At 43.7% G+C, this 15,612-nt stretch overlaps 1 protein-coding gene across 1 annotated transcript in view; it reads right to left on the bottom strand.

Moving 5' to 3' along the window:
- The window catches only part of PARD6B (par-6 family cell polarity regulator beta), a 27,109-nt gene extending 13,000 nt beyond the window's left edge, over positions 1-14,109 (bottom strand). The window contains exons 1-2 of the mRNA XM_082362728.1: positions 13,618-14,109; positions 8,758-8,980 (exon numbers count right to left, since the gene is read on the bottom strand). Coding sequence (XP_082218854.1) covers positions 8,758-8,980; positions 13,618-13,683 — 289 coding nt within the window. The 5' untranslated portion in view covers positions 13,684-14,109. The remainder of the gene's footprint in view (positions 1-8,757; positions 8,981-13,617) is intronic.
- Positions 14,110-15,612: the final 1,503 nt, after the last annotated feature.

The raw sequence follows: 15,612 nt of genomic DNA on the forward strand, positions 1-15,612 counted from the left end.
CATTTAAAACAAGTTATTTACATTGTATTTTCCCTATGTTTGTTTAAACACCTCCAGCTTGCATGCTTATCATATTTGACTCAATGACACAAAATTGGACACTTTTGAAGCTCAAATACCTGTATTAGAGTCCGGGCAGACAGTGTACAGGCAGACTTCTTTTTACTGCGCTTCGCAGATAATTGTGTTTTTTTACAAATTGAAGGTTTGTGGCAAGCCTGCACCGAGCAAGTCTACCGATGCCATTTTTCCAACAGCATTTGCTCACTTCGTGTCTCTGGGTCACATTTTGTTAATTCTTGCAATATTTCAAACTTTTAAATTATTATACTTGTTACGATGCGCTTTGATCAGTGATCTTTGACATCACTACTGCAAAAAGATTATGACTTGCTGAAGGTTCAGGTGATGGTTAACATTTTTTTTAGCAAAAAAGTATTTTAAAATTGAGTTATGTATTTTTTTAGACATAATGCTATTACATGCTTAATTTGTGCAAGAATTCATATGACTGGGCTTCCCTGGTGGCACAGTGGTTGAGAATCTGCCTGCCAATGCAGGGGACACGGGTTCGAGCCCTGGTCTGGGAAGATCCCACATGCCGCGGAGCGACTGGGCCCGTGAGCCACAATTACTGAGCCTGCGCGTCTGGAGCCTGTGCTCCGCAACAAGAGAGGCCGCGATAGTGAGAGGCCCGCGCACCGCGATGAAGAATGGCCCCCACTTGCCGCAACTGGAGAAAGCCCTCGCACAGAAACGAAGACCCAACACAGCCAAAAATAAATAAATAAATAAATAAAATATTTAAAAAAAGAATACATAAATAAAATGTATACAAACCCCAGAATCGTAAAAAAAAAAAAAAAAAAAAAAGAATTCATGTGACTTGCTTTATCGCGATATTTGCTTTATTGAACCCACAATATATCTGAGGTCTGCCTGTAATTAAACGAAATGGGTAATACACATAAAATGACAATGTAATTAAATGAATACATATCAAACACAGGAATTTTGGTCTTCTGCAAATACACTCTCCCTCAGTTTTCTGGAGGAGTTCTTAACCTTTCATTTTCCCACTTTTGAAAGAGGGTGAGGTGTAAGACAGAGACAACAGGGAGGGGTGAGGATTCTGGCAAAGCTGAGAGCTCCTGCCCCATTTAATGGCATGGCTTTTCTCGCTCCAGGCAGCTTTTCTTCACGGACTGTAGGAATTTGTGTGGACAGTCCAACTTGTCAGAGAGTCTTGTTTTTTTAGGTTAAAAAAAAAAACACAAAAACTTCCCATTTTAAAATGCCGACACCTAATTAAATAACAACAAAAACCTGTTTGAGCAAATAACGTCTGGGGGTTGAATTTATTCTTCAAGCCAGCAATTTATAATCTCTGATGTAAACTAGGGAAAACAGGGCACTAAAACTAGATCTTCTTAAATCCCACAGCTGGAGGTAGACAGTCTACAAACAACACATCTCATCAGAGGATGAGGAAACGGAATTAACAGCAGGCATAAAAGGTGAAATCAGATTTCAAAAATAACTGGAATGGGGATAAACTAAAAAGTCACAATCTCCAAGGATGAAAAAAATATTTAGTAAGAATAAAGAAGACAAAAGTGCCCCCACCATCCCAAGAACTAGTTTAAAGTCCTAGTCTCAATCACTGCTACAGACCAGTAACATCACTAGACTGTGTCTGCACAGGGCTTCCATTTGTAGTCTCTTGTCACCCGACTCTCGGCCCCCCTATCGCTAAGTATTATTACCTTTACTTTATAGACCAGGAAATTAAGGGTACAAAATAAGGTACAGATGGCCCCAGGTTTTCTTACTAAGGCCAATACCGTACATGTTCAATTCACACAGTGAATGTTAAATGTCCACTGTGTGTCAGAGCCTGGAGAACCTCAGTATTCTTTTCTCAGTGCTGCTTGAACACTCTTCAAAAGCTAGTTTCAGATAAATGTACAAGACTAGGCGTACCTGGGGACTTCCCTGGTGGCGCAGTGGTTAGGACTCTGGCGCAGGGGGCCCGGGTTTGATTCCTGGTCAGGAAACTAGATCCCACATGCATGTCAACTAAGGAGCCCACCTGCCACAAGTAAGACCCAGCACAACCAAAAAAAAAAAAAAAAAGCCTAGTGGTACCTGATTTTGGGGCATTTCCCCCCCTGGGGATAATTTTGCTTCATTTATGGAGAAAGTACTTACACTGTGTTCTTACAAAGACAGAAATTTATTTATAATTTGGCTTGGGAAATAAATCGACTGACAAAAGAATCTTTTGGGCAAAATGTAGCCAAAAATCTATCAACAATGATCTTCTACTGAATGTGTTTATTCAAAATTGTATATTTCATTTTACAATCAATTAAGAAAGCCCACACAATTTTTATATGGGAAATTCCAGACCATACAAAAGGAGAACAAAACTAAGCTGCCTACATACCTATTCATGGGAAACCTGACCAAAAAACCCCCCAAATCTGCATAATTTGGCATCGCATCCAGACTCTGTTTGAATGCTCTCTGCTAAATTCTCAAAAGCAATATGCCCCAGTACAAAGGCACCTTTGTTCTCCCATCTAGCTAATCAGTTTCCAGCCACTGGGAAAAGAAATATTTTGGCAGAAAGCCAGGGTGCAGGGTGTCGGTTTAAAGTGTAAAGGTGAACATCTACAGGGAACAGGGCTGACGTTCCACCTGAGCATGTCTGTCAAAGTACAAAACTCAGAAAGAGACGCAACGTTGGAATCCTGGCTCATGGCAACCTTTCACTTGACAAACCCAGGCTTATGCAACAGTATGTGATATAGGCTCAGTGAAACCTCACCTATCCCGAGCCTGACAATCTCAGCTCACCGAAACAGACAAGGATCTACCCGTGGAATGCCGCCAAACAGCCAAACTGGATGTCTCACTTCCTTACACACAAAAAGCCCCTGTGCTTTACTCACAGAGGAAGGGAGCCCTGAAGGGCCTCCCTCGGAGCCTCTTACTTTTTAAACATTAATTCCAAAAAACCCTGGTTATCTCATTCCTCAGTTCAGAGTCTTAAGTCACAGTCAGGGGTAAGGGTCCACTAGTGAGTGGCAGGCACAGATACAAAAAATAAAAGCCTACAGTGAAGAAAAAGCAAACCTGAAAACAAACAAACAAAACAAAGCGTTATATAAATCCCAGCAGCATCCGTGTACAGTAACAAAACTCTAACAGTTCATGGTAGAGTCATCAAGAAAGTTCAAGATTATGACCCATTTCAAGTTCAGTAGGAAGACAGGGAAAAATGAAATAATTTTTGAAACTGTTCTAATCAAGGGGTGGACAACCTTTTTCTGTAGAGTTGTAGTACAGTAAATATTTTAGGTATTGCAGGTCATACGGTCTCTGTTGCAAAAGCAGCCACAGGCAATACAGAAAGGAGTGATCATGGCTGTGTTCCATGAAAACTTTATTTATAAAAACAGCCAGCAAGCCTGAGTTTGCCAACACTTGTTCTAATCCAAAATGGTTAAATGAAATAGATGTGGCAACTTTAAAAGGATTAAACATCACTTAAAGCAATATTCAAAGCCTGCAGATCCCTTCACTTCCTAATATAAGAAAAATCAATTGCCAGATACTTAAGAAGCACCTGCTACTATGTGGCTAGACATCGTGCTATGTGCTGCAGATCCAGTGCACAAAACAGCTAAGGTGCTTGCTTTCATGGTGTTTACAGACTAAAAGCGACGGCAATTAACAAAGAACCTGAAACCATTATATTATTACAAAGGTGCCAAGAGCTGTGAAGTTTGTCAGTGGGAACTCGGCCGGGTCTGCAGGGTAAGGCAAGGCTTCTCTGGGGAGTGTGGTTTATACTGAGACTGGAAAACAAACCAGTAGCTAATCAGGTAGAAGGGAGGGAAGAACTTCCAGGTGCAGATACAACAAATACAGAGCCGGGCAGGATGGGGTCGTGGGAGGAGACAGTGAGAAGGCAGGGTGGGAGGGGAGAGAAGAGGAAGAGCACGAGCCCAGTCTACGCAGCCAGGGCCCTGCAGACAGACAGGGCTTCCAGGGAAGCGGGGAGGATTACTGGCTTCAGCCTGAGGGGAAAGGGAAGAAAACCAAGGATTTTGGCTTTTCTACAAAGCTCACTCTGGTTGCAAGCTGGAGAAGGGACCTGCGGGGGAAGACAGGAGGTTACTGCAGGTAATTTAGGATGGTACCTGGCCTGAAGCAGAGGCAGTGGAATGGGGAAATAAGTTTGAAAAATAATTAGAACACATTTTTAATAGGCCAGGTGACTGAATAAAAAGGTGTGTCAGGAAATGGGGAAATAAGTTTGAAAAATAATTAGAACACATTTTTAATAGGCTTGGTGACTGAAAAAAAGGTATGTGTCAAAGGCGACACCCAGGTTTCTGTCATAAGCAATTGGAATCACATTCTGAGCTGTTACTCCACAATTTCTTCTTTTTATTTTATTTAATTTTTTTATTTCTGGGGCCGTACCTTCTGTTAAACTACTTTTTACAATTTACTATTAAAATGTATACTCCTTAAACCATTTCTAAATTAAACCCTGACTCACTAAAATAGAACCTTAAAATACATCTCCCAAATAACATCCAATGCACAGTAAAGTTCTAAGAGACAGTTTAAGTGGCTGCCCAGTTCCAGGCGTCTGGGCCACAAGGCCACGTCCTAAGGCAGATGAGGCTTAAAGCAAGGCCCTTCTGGTGTTTCCAACATACTCCTTCGAATAAACCCATGATGCAAATGCGTCTGTCTGATGGCACACAGAAACAGACTGTGACACAGCAAGAAGCTGTGGTGTAGGTATTCTGATCAGATCTGGCGAGAAGTCCGTGCAGGTCAATGGGCCTCAGACTTGGCTGATCATCACAACAGGCTTTTAAAAAATACACATTTCCCTGGCTGCATTCCAAACCTACAGGAATGACCTGAGTACTTTTTCTAAAGGGGCACCCTTTAAATATTTTCTGAGATTGTTTACCATACAATAACCACCTGAACAACAAGAGAAGAAAAACTCTCTTTTTCCCTCAAATAAGTGAGGAAATTCTAAACTCTGACAGGGGGAGGGGGCTGGCAAAAGCCCTAGGATCCTCTGCGAAAGTAACTTTTAAAATATCAGGTTTTTTGTTTTGTTTTTGCTTCCACAATAACAGCCCTGGAAATAGAGTCTGGGTTTTTTCCTCTAACAATAAATTATTGTAAAACATAAAACTTTTCAAGATATGCAACGACGCTACCCCCGAGTTCAAGCTATGAAGTGGTTTATGCCTTCATTCAATTGTGAGCTTTCACTTCAAAGAAGCTTTATTTGGTAGAGGGTATCAGATTTTAAAAGGTCACATGGTTTTAAAATTTAAAATCGTTTTCATATCTGTCTTTTAAAAATATCGCTTGGTGCCACATCAAGTGCAACTGCTGCCCTACTGGTTCCTAAATTGGAAGCAACAGGCCAGTAAAACAGAAAATGTGTTGTAATTAAGCAAGAAAATGTAACTGTACTTAATGCCATGTTTTACATTAGTTTCCTGAATTTAATGTTTATTAAAGTTTAAGTAAAATCAGCTTTCTACTTAAGCATCTGCTGAGCTTTGTTTAAAAGAAAAAAAGTATCATCACGAACTACAGGGCACTGTGTAACTGTAAGACAGACAACAAACATGTTAACTCTACCTAAATAATCAGAGGGTAATCTGGTAAAGGTGGAGGTTGGGGGGCTCTAGCTAGGGTGGTCAGAAGAGGCCCCTCTGAGAAAGTCATCTGAGCTGAGAACTGAGGAGGCAGCCATGGGACCAGCTGCAGGAAAAGCGTTCCTTACAGAAGGAACAGCAAGTGCAGAAGCACAGAGACAGCAACAAGCCCGCTGAGTCCTAGGGACAGAAAGCAAGCCAGTGTGGTTGCTGAGAGGTGGGAGTGGGAGAATGGAGGAAGGAGACGCTGTGGGGCACAAATCAGGACGGATTTTATTCTGGATGCAACGGAAACCATTGGAGGGTTTTCAGCAGGAATGAATCGACTGACTGACTTTTCATGTTTTGCTTAAGTCATATTTGTATTACAGTTACTTTTTTTTTTTTTTGGCCGCACCGGGTGGCATGCGGGATCTTAGTTCCCCGACCAGGGATTGAACCTGCGCCCCCCTGCAGTGGAAGCGTGGAGTCTTAACTGCCGGACCACCAGGGATGTCCCAAAGTTACATGTTTAAAAACAAAAATTTTCTGTTGAACACACTGCCTATTTCTAAATCAAATTCTAAGGGCTATGAATATATGTAAACAAAAGTTTTCTATGCTGTAGAGGGTTATTTACCTCTACAGCATAGAAAACTTTTGTTTACATCTAAACATATTTGAAAAGGAAATAGCAGAAGATAACCACCCTTAAAAGATGTTAGGATTAATCCTGTGATCACGTAAGTGTTACAATTCCAGGAACAAAAACATGTGGTAGTATAATCCAACACCTATAATCTTTCTAAGGAAGGGGATAATCCAACAAGTTTTGTCAGATGGCAGTAGTTTAAAAATAGTCATTCTATATTTAAATACATGTTCCAAACAGCAAATTTGTAATGAAAATTACAACTGCTAACAAGACAGGCCTTCTATTCAACAATAATGATTTAAATTATTCTGCTTAAAATGACAAGTTCCACTCCAATGTTTTGTCTTCTCCTCTTCCTTCTCCAACATTCTATACATAGCTTTCTAAGAACCATCCCTGCTCTTCATCTCAGCTAGCCCTAATGTCCACTCCCCAAAATTTCAACTATCACTTTTCTGCAGACTTTCAGCTCTTTGATCAGCCTCTAGATTTCCACCCTGAGCTCCAGCCCATCATTTCTGATGTCCTACGGGACAAGGTTGAAACTCGCCAGCCAGATAAGCTTTTTTGGCCTATATATAACCAAACCAATTTTCTTTTCAAGTCAATCTCTCTTCCAGACTGTACCTGTTTTATGGCACCATCAGGCTCAAATCCAGAAAGCTATTTTCCTCTGGACTCCTCTTCAACCCTCTGCCATCCAGGGGGGAGCGCAGTGACTCTCAGATCCTCCCCTTTATCTTCCTCACCTGGTCTCCTGCCGGGGCAGCTTCTCAGCATCTCTCACCCCCCTGCTCCTTGCTCTCTCCTGTAAGACTGCTGCATACTCCAATTCATCCTGAACAGCCAAATGAGTCTTCCTGAAGTAACACTCTAATTGTACCACACCCCTGTCACATACCTAGGAAATCCATCTTAGGGGTCTTTGGGAAAATGAATTTGTGTGTTTGTAAAGTATCTCGTAAATAGTCAAGTGATACAGATATGTTACCCTACCCTTGGAGGTTTATTTTGTTGGCGGACTTTAGTTCCTCCAAACCCAGAAGCAAAGATACACAATCAGTGGAATTTCAAAGCCCTAGGAGTGGTCCAATGCTTATCAACTGATTGGAAATGAAGTTTCACCTTCAAGGGTAATTTCTACCCACTTTCTCAAACTGCTTTCTGGGTTGGTTTACAAACACAGTAAGGCTTTGATTATCCCACCAGTACTGGGCTTGTGGCTCTCATGTTGCCTTTCCAAACCTCTTCATTTACCAAAGACAAAGGAATAAATGGCACACATCATGCCCATCTACAGGCAGACACAGATAAACACACACACGGAGGAGGCCACAAAGTTAAAAGTTTTAGGGCTCAAAATACATTTCAATTCGTGCCATATAGAGTGGTTATTTTAAAATGTTCTTTTGCAAGACCAATATCAATGTTTACATTCTTCCAAAATAATGACTTGCTCTCTGATTTTCCAGATAATTCACTAGTTTTATTTCTGTGAAAAATGCCTTAAAAGGAAAGAAAATATTCACCGGAGGCATACTACATGCCAGAGCACTGCACTGAGCTCATTTAAACTTCCTAGTAATCCTATGAGATAGTATGTTCATTCTATAGATAAAGACACTGCGACCCAGGAAGAATAAACAGTTTTCCTTCAGGTACCTATTAAGTGGTGCATACAGTATTTCAAAGTTAGTTGCTATCAAAAAAGTAGAATGTTTCCCTGACTCCAAAGTCATACTCTTTCTACCACATCTTTCTGAATGGACAAAATTCCATTCAACAAAGTGAAGATTCAATAAATTCCTAATTTCCATTTTAAAAAAATCTAAGAGGTTATAAAGTAATTAAAACCACAATCTTTCGGACTTTCCTGGTGGTGCAGTGGTTAAGAATCCGCCTGCCAATGCAGGGGACACGGGTTCGATCCCTGGTCTGGGAAGATCCCGCACGCCGAGGAGCAACTAAGCCTGTGCGCCACAACTACTGAGCCTGCACTCTAGAGCCCACAAGCCACAACTACTGAGGCCCGCGCCCCTAGAGCCCGTGCTCCACAACAAGAGAAGCCACCGCAATGAGAAGCCCGTGCACCACAATGAAGAGTAGCCCCCGCTCGCCGCAACTAGAGAAAGCCTGCATGCAACAATGAAGACCCAACGCAGCCAAAAATAAAATAAAAATAAATTTTAAAAAAACCCCACAATCTTTCCAAAGTATACTTAGTGAAGTGTAAAGATGTCAATTAAACCAATAATATCACAGATGTTTTAACTCACTTGTTAGTTAATATGGTAAGAAGATTCACACAAAATGTCTATTCATTAAATTTCTAGTGAATTCTGTGTATCCTATCAATGAGGAAAATAAACAACTTCTAATTCTAAAACAATTTTTCTAAACATTGTTACTTACCCTTTTTTTGTATAAAAATCCTAAGCAGTGGGTTGGCCGTTGAAACAGCTTTGTGATAATTATCATCGTTATTTATAGGTAGTAAATCTCCGTGAATGTCTGCATAGCCTACTAAAACGTCAACATTGGGTATCTTATGAACATGTTGCAGTAATCCATAAAACTCTTCAAACTTTCCAGGTTTTGATCTTTCCAGTGAAAACCGACGAAATTCAGCTCCAAACTATAAATAAACATATTAATTTTAAAAAAGGTAACAGGATCCAATCTTAAAATGCATGACAGAAAAATTCACAGGCACAGTATTATTTCCCTTAACGAAGAAGACAGTTCCAATAACACAGTCTATTGTCAGAAACCTCATTATCAGGCGATAAAACAACATAAGGAAGGCACAGGAATGTGTCTGCTCACTGCTGCATCTCTGAAGGGCATTCCCTTCAAGAGATGCAGGCTCAACTTAATCCCTGGGGTACCCAGGCCTCACTGGGGACTGTCCTGCAGAGTGACTCAGCTCAAACAAACCCTGTCTGGAGCCCAGATCCTGACAGCAGTATCTGCTCCTCACTCAGGCCATGGGGTAACAAAGATGTTCCTAAGTCTTTATTTTGACTGGTAGCAAAAAGCATCTAAGTTTCCTCCCCCATAAAAGGAATTACAATTTCACAGGAAGTGGCAAGAATTAACAGCAACATATACAAAAAGGACTTTGAGCTTCTTGGCACTAAGGTACGATACAAATGGAGGTATATCATACAAGAAACAGGTCTAGAGATAAGAAGTGTCTTCCCTATGTTAATCTTAAAAAAAAACACGCAGCTTTACCAATACATTAAATATTATGTCTTACAACTCTCCAATTAAAGCAAAAGTGTTTACATGCTTGGCACAGTGCTAGGCCCCATAGAATGAAAGGCTCAGGCCTGCACCAGAGCTCAGCAATTAGTGGGGAAAGAGAATAGCTATCTGAAAGGCATTAAGGGATCACACAAACAGGGAGGACGACACTTCCATCATGCCCAATATTTATCTCCACAATTCTCGTTCTCAGGTCTGCTTCCCTACTCTAGATTCACACCTCTGCCTTCCAAATGCCAAATTATTTAAGTGGTTCTTATTCAGCACGAAGGACTGGCTTCATCTAGTCCATAATAAACAGGATCCATGACTTAACCATGAGACTAGCACGGCATTTCCTCAAATGTGGAAACGTAAGAAAGATTCATCAGCCTTCCGCAAAAAGTGCCCCAGTCACACAAGTTTGGGAAATGTTACATAACTATAATTACACTCTTAGGAATCACTGTGGAGACCAGATATTAAAGGCTCAGTTAAGTCCTGTGGTTGATTAAAAAAAAAAAAAAAAAAAAAAAGTTTTTAAACAAATGTTTGCCAAATGTGTTTGACCACTGAACTCGTTTTTCCTCTAAATATCTATTATTGGCAAGAAACACTAATGTACCACTAAGACAGCCTTAAGCATCTTGCAGAGAAAGTCTCTATCAGAATAATTTGAGCAGGTTACAAATGTGTCAATTCACTTTCCTAAGGATCCCATGGTCTCTCTGAACTCACTGCTTTTGCTATCTCGAAGAAGTTCATCTGCCTTGCTTATACCCACACTACTCACTAGTTTTAAATTAAAAAATTACTAAAACCACTTCTTACCTCTAACAAATTAAAAGTTTCCAAAACACATTCCTGAAACATAAACACTAACATCTGTCAAGAAAATAAGGTGACTCATACCTAAAGCACTCAAAAAGTGTAGTCACACCTTCACGTTTCAAAGTAAATAATAACTGGGGAACACCCTTCATATCAGAGTTAGTCTTATGATGTTATAAAAAGTCATAGTTTCTTCTCCATTTTCTTTATTCTGGTATCACAACATCCTAGTGCTTTCTGCTTCATCTCAGGGTTTTATTACTTCCCCTGGTGAATGGGAGTAACATCTAATAATTGAATATTTTAGGGCTGCAATGTTTTTGCTAAAGCTTGTGGATAAAAATTCTTTGCTCAACATTTTTTTCTCTTGCTTAAATGTTATGATAAAAACAATGGAAAATTGTATGGCTTCACAAGTAGATGTGCCCTTTTGCAATGTTAGCAGGAAAAAAAAAAAAAGAGAAATTGTTATGCTTCTTGCAGCAAAACAATAGGATTAAGAGAACTTTTTACTACATGAAGAAAAATACTAAAATAGAGATAACATTAAGACCCAATCAACAACTATTATAACTTTTTTTAGCCTGGTCTAGTTTGCCTTGGTCACCCAGAATGTGTATGGACACCTGTCTCCCAGCATCTTTTGGTACACTGTAGAAATGAAAACTTAATTTTAATATTGTTTGCCCATGAATAATAACTAGGAAATGTACAGCTCAAAGACTATTCCAAATGTTTAATAACCTAAGGTTATTAAAGGACATGACCTTGATTATTAAGAGCTTTTCCAACTATGGAGAAACAGGAAGATAAATCAGTTACCAAAGAAAAGTCACACGGTAACTGGTATCACAACTTAACTATAGTTATATTTGCATTATCCATTACTTTATTTGTACCATTTTCCCCTTCCATGAGCAAAGATATGACGTTGACACTGTTTTCTATGCAGAAGAAAAAGAAATCCTGAAACGTGGATCTGTACATCACCAAGTTGTGGTTACAACCTCTTAGCGACCAGCTTTGTAAAAAGCTGTGATATCACCAAAGCAGTGAAAAAGGAAGTATTGTTTCACACATCTGTCCAAATATTTTTTAAATGGTAGAGATGCGAAGTGTTTTATCTAATCCATTAAAAATAAATATATATTTAAAACATAAGGTGTCACTGACACACTAGAAACAGCACCTCTACTGTGCCTATTTATCAGCAGCTAGAACACTAGTGGGACCACACTTTATGAGATGCAGGTTCTCAGAATGCCTTGATTCTATTTAAGAGACACGGTTCACCAGAAGTCCAGTATGGCAGGTCAAATATATAATGGGTAGTATGGGAAAGATTCACAAACCAGTTGACAGAAGAGAAGGGCAGAAAGCCTGAAATTCCAGTCCCCAAGGGCTCGAGGTTTCCTAGTCTGAGAGATAGATTACCATTTAACTGTATTTATCAGAACACCTAGAATCCCTACTCATTTTTTCCTATGATAAAAAAATTAAATACTTGCTACCAAGATTAGGACCACAAACTGAATTTTAAGACTATGCAACATCATAAATGTCTTTCTTTTCTTAACCTCAACTCCCACAAACCCAAACTAGATTTATAACAGAAATGCCATGAGAAGGTTCAACCATTGGGCACGGAACCACTACCACCACTATACTGCTAGAGGAAAAGCTCTATATATTTCGAGTTATCTTAACCCTTAGTTCAAGCGTGTCACTTCAATTTGCTATGGCAGTTCCACGGAGGACACAGGAGACAGCATATTCGTGAAACTGCTATAACTACATTTCTATTCTTATTAAGCAGAAGGGTTTCTTAACTAGTGCCTATCCTGATACACAAGTCGAAAACAACATTTTAAAATAATGTGAAAAATGAATGCAGATACTCTTGATGTGATCATCTCAGTTACAGCAACTTACAGAACTTTGCTTATCAACTCCAGATAATAAAAACCATTCTACCCACAGGCTTCAGGGAGCCTTCCCTACTCTACGTCACTGAAAATCACTCCTGGATTTTGCATTCTCCCCCCTACCCCACCCCGTAGTCTTACATTCAATGATGTTTCATTATTTTTAAAGTTGATATGCTTTTACTTTTCTCCTATTCTTTCATGTGTTTTGATCTTCCCAACTCTTATTTTCAATGTTCTCAGGGCCCAGCCCGTGTCCTCTCTTTTCTATTCTATAAAGCCTAAAACTTATTTTGTAAAAGGGTTTTAAGGTTTTGTCATAAAAAGCACAGCTTGTCGAAGTCATAAGCTTTCTGAGCCCCCGTCTTCTCAGAGAATCAGACTAGATTATCTAAGTCCCCTTTGGCTCTTCGATTCATGAAATGCTTGCTGAAAATGTTCCCGTGGCCGCCGATCATCTTCAAATTCCATCTCAAAACCCCCGTTGGAAAGCATTCCCTCACTAATCCCTATACACCGTCCCGCTCAGGGAGCCCTGCAATTTAGGAATTCAGTGGATACCGACGTAATTATCAGCAGATTGGCATACCGTTGGTCAAGAGTGAAAACACTTGATGTGAAAAGGTAGCAGGATGGAATGAAGAGAGCACCCAGACTCAAACTGTGAAGTGCTACTCAAACGGAAGGCGATAGTGTTAAAATATAGATTAAATGCATACCAAAGTTAGTGCTAGAAAAATCTCTAAGCAGGAAGCAAAGCTAACTTTACAAGGGCTCTTGAGTTCCCTGGGCTCTCTCCTTCACCACTTGATGCACCCTTGAGCCACAGAAAGGGGTAACATTTTGTGACCACGGGTGTTCCAAATACTCTTTACTCAGAGGCCAGGAGGTAGAATTCCTCCAAACCTTTCGTACCACGCTGCGCTCAAACGCCTCCCATCCTCCTCGGCTATACCTCGGCCCTTACCCTCATCCTTGAACAGGAATGATTTTTAAAGAGGTAGATTAAGCGCTCAGCTGATCTCCTCCCTACCTGGGGCAGGAGCAGACACAACCCCCCACGCTCGTCCTCTTCACAGCAAGCGTATTATCCACCATCTCCTGCCTCCAAATCCCACCACCGCGCCCACCACGGTCCCAGACAGCGGGCAGCTCCTCAGGCCGTCCCCGGCCAGCCCCTGGCCTCCCCCGGGAGCACCCCCCCTCAAGGCCCTGGCTGCCGGTCCCCATCTAGCCGGCCGCTCCGCCCAGCCCGGGCCCCGCGCACCTTGCTCTTCACCTCCATAGTGCCCAGGCAGCCGCTGCCCGCTCCGTGCCGGTGGCTGCGGTTCATCCTGAGGCCTGGCCCGCAACGGCCTCCTCCAGCCGGGCCGCCCCTTGGAGCGCGGGGAGCGAGTGTGCGGCCGGCGGGCTCGGGACTCGGCTGCGGCCCAGGCGCCTCCTCACAGGCACCTGCAGAGGGGCGACCGCGGCTCGGGTCTCCGCGCAGAGCTCCGCTTGGCTGGCTCCTCACGCGGTGGGACCGAGGGTGAGACTGGCGGCGCGGTGGGCGGGAACGCGGCTCCCTCCCTCCGGGCCTCGGCGACGGCCGCGACGGCGAAGGAGGAGGAGGGGGCGGAGCACAGGGGACAGGCGCCGCAGCCTAGCTCTCAGCCGCTTCCCCCGCGAGCCCGCGCGCGCGCACCCCAGCCGGGCGGGAGCCGCGGCACGTGCGCGCGCTCACCTGCAGCCTCCGTAGACGCCTCGGCGGCTCGCGCTCCGCCCACACCCAATGGGAAGCGCGCACCTGCGCCCCCAGCGCCAACCAATCGATACACGCCTCGCGCAGCGCGTGGGCGGGCCGCCTCCTCGAAAGTCCCGCCCGCCGCCGTACGATTGGTCCCGCGCTGCGAGGGAGGGGCGGGATCACCTGAAGCCGTGGACCTCCTCTCCCGACCTAGCAGGAGAGCTGGAAAGCGCATGCGCAGGCCCTGGAGTTTCCGCCCCGGGGAGGCCGGCCGGAAGCGCGAGCGCACCTGGAGACGAGGGCGGCTAGGCCTTTTGCGCACGCGCAGGCGCGCGCCTGGTTGCCCCGGACCCGGCTCGCGCGCCGCCGGGGAATGGGAGGCGAGGCCCGGCTGGTGCGGAGGCGGGGTGGGGCTGCTAGGTTTCTGCCACCCCTTATCTCCCTTCCACTTTGGGATGCTGCAGCGTGCAACTATGCCCCTCCACCACCCATTTGCGTCGTTTAGGGGTCTGGCTGCAACTCTGATTACAAAATTCAAGTTTTCCCGCCTCTGCAACAGTCACTGGGGAAGAATCTCAGGGCTCTACTGGCTTAGTTTTGTTGGTAGAGACTCTTTCTGCAGTCCGTCAAGTCCCATGGGGTCGAGTGGCCGCTGGGAGGGAGGGAAAGTGGGCAGACGCTCGGGATGGCTCCTCGAAGGTCCGGCTTCCCCGAGTACTTCTAGACCGGCCCTCCAGGGCTTTCTTTTTTTCTTTTCTGTTTAATTTATTTTTAACCTCTGAAGTCTTCCTCTCCCTCCAGCCGTTTCTGGGCTATTCGTTGTGTCCACCAATGACAGCCTCCAGATCGTCTTTGTCCCCCTCCCCCCAGTGGAATGACCGAGCTATGTCCCTGATAACAAAAGACTTGACTCCTCTCGAAATGCCCCAGAGCTGGGTTTCTTCTCCCAGGGGCCCTTTTCAGCACTGGCCATGCTGGGGAGGTGAGGAGGAGACCCCCCAACGCTCCTCCCCACCTGCAGGGGGCTCTTCATGGCACTGCGGCTCATCAAAGAGCTGTGGAACCCTCCTGTGAGCTGGACCTGGGCCGGCGGGGGGGCGGGGGGGGGTTTCTAACCTGAAATGGCCAAGAAGATCTGGTTAGGGTGCTGCATTCCACCTGAGTCTCCCCGAGGCTTCCTCCCCTTATCTCATGCCTCCAATCCCTCCTCACACTTTGCACCCCTCCTTCCCAGCACTTGTGTCAAGTTCCGGTTTCCCCATGTGTTTTGGGAGTAATCTGCTCCTGCCCGAGAATGACGGCTCTGGAAAGGCAGGGACCCGTCTGCTTTGCTCACTGTGGAGCAGTAGCACCTACCTGACTCCTAGCAGCTGCTCAGATATGTCTCTGCTGGGTGCTGGAGCTGAGCAGGGTGATTTCTCCATACTAACTTTACCCCACCTGGGTTCAAAGGCGAGAAACCCATCTTTCCCCCTGAGGGGTTCAGTCCACCAAATATTCGTGGGGGAATTTAAAGTTTTTCTGGCCATTTTGGGT

The sequence above is a fragment of the Balaenoptera borealis genome (genome assembly GCF_965194805.1).
Source record: "Balaenoptera borealis genome assembly, chromosome: 16".
Classification (NCBI taxonomy): Eukaryota; Metazoa; Chordata; class Mammalia; order Artiodactyla; family Balaenopteridae; genus Balaenoptera; species Balaenoptera borealis.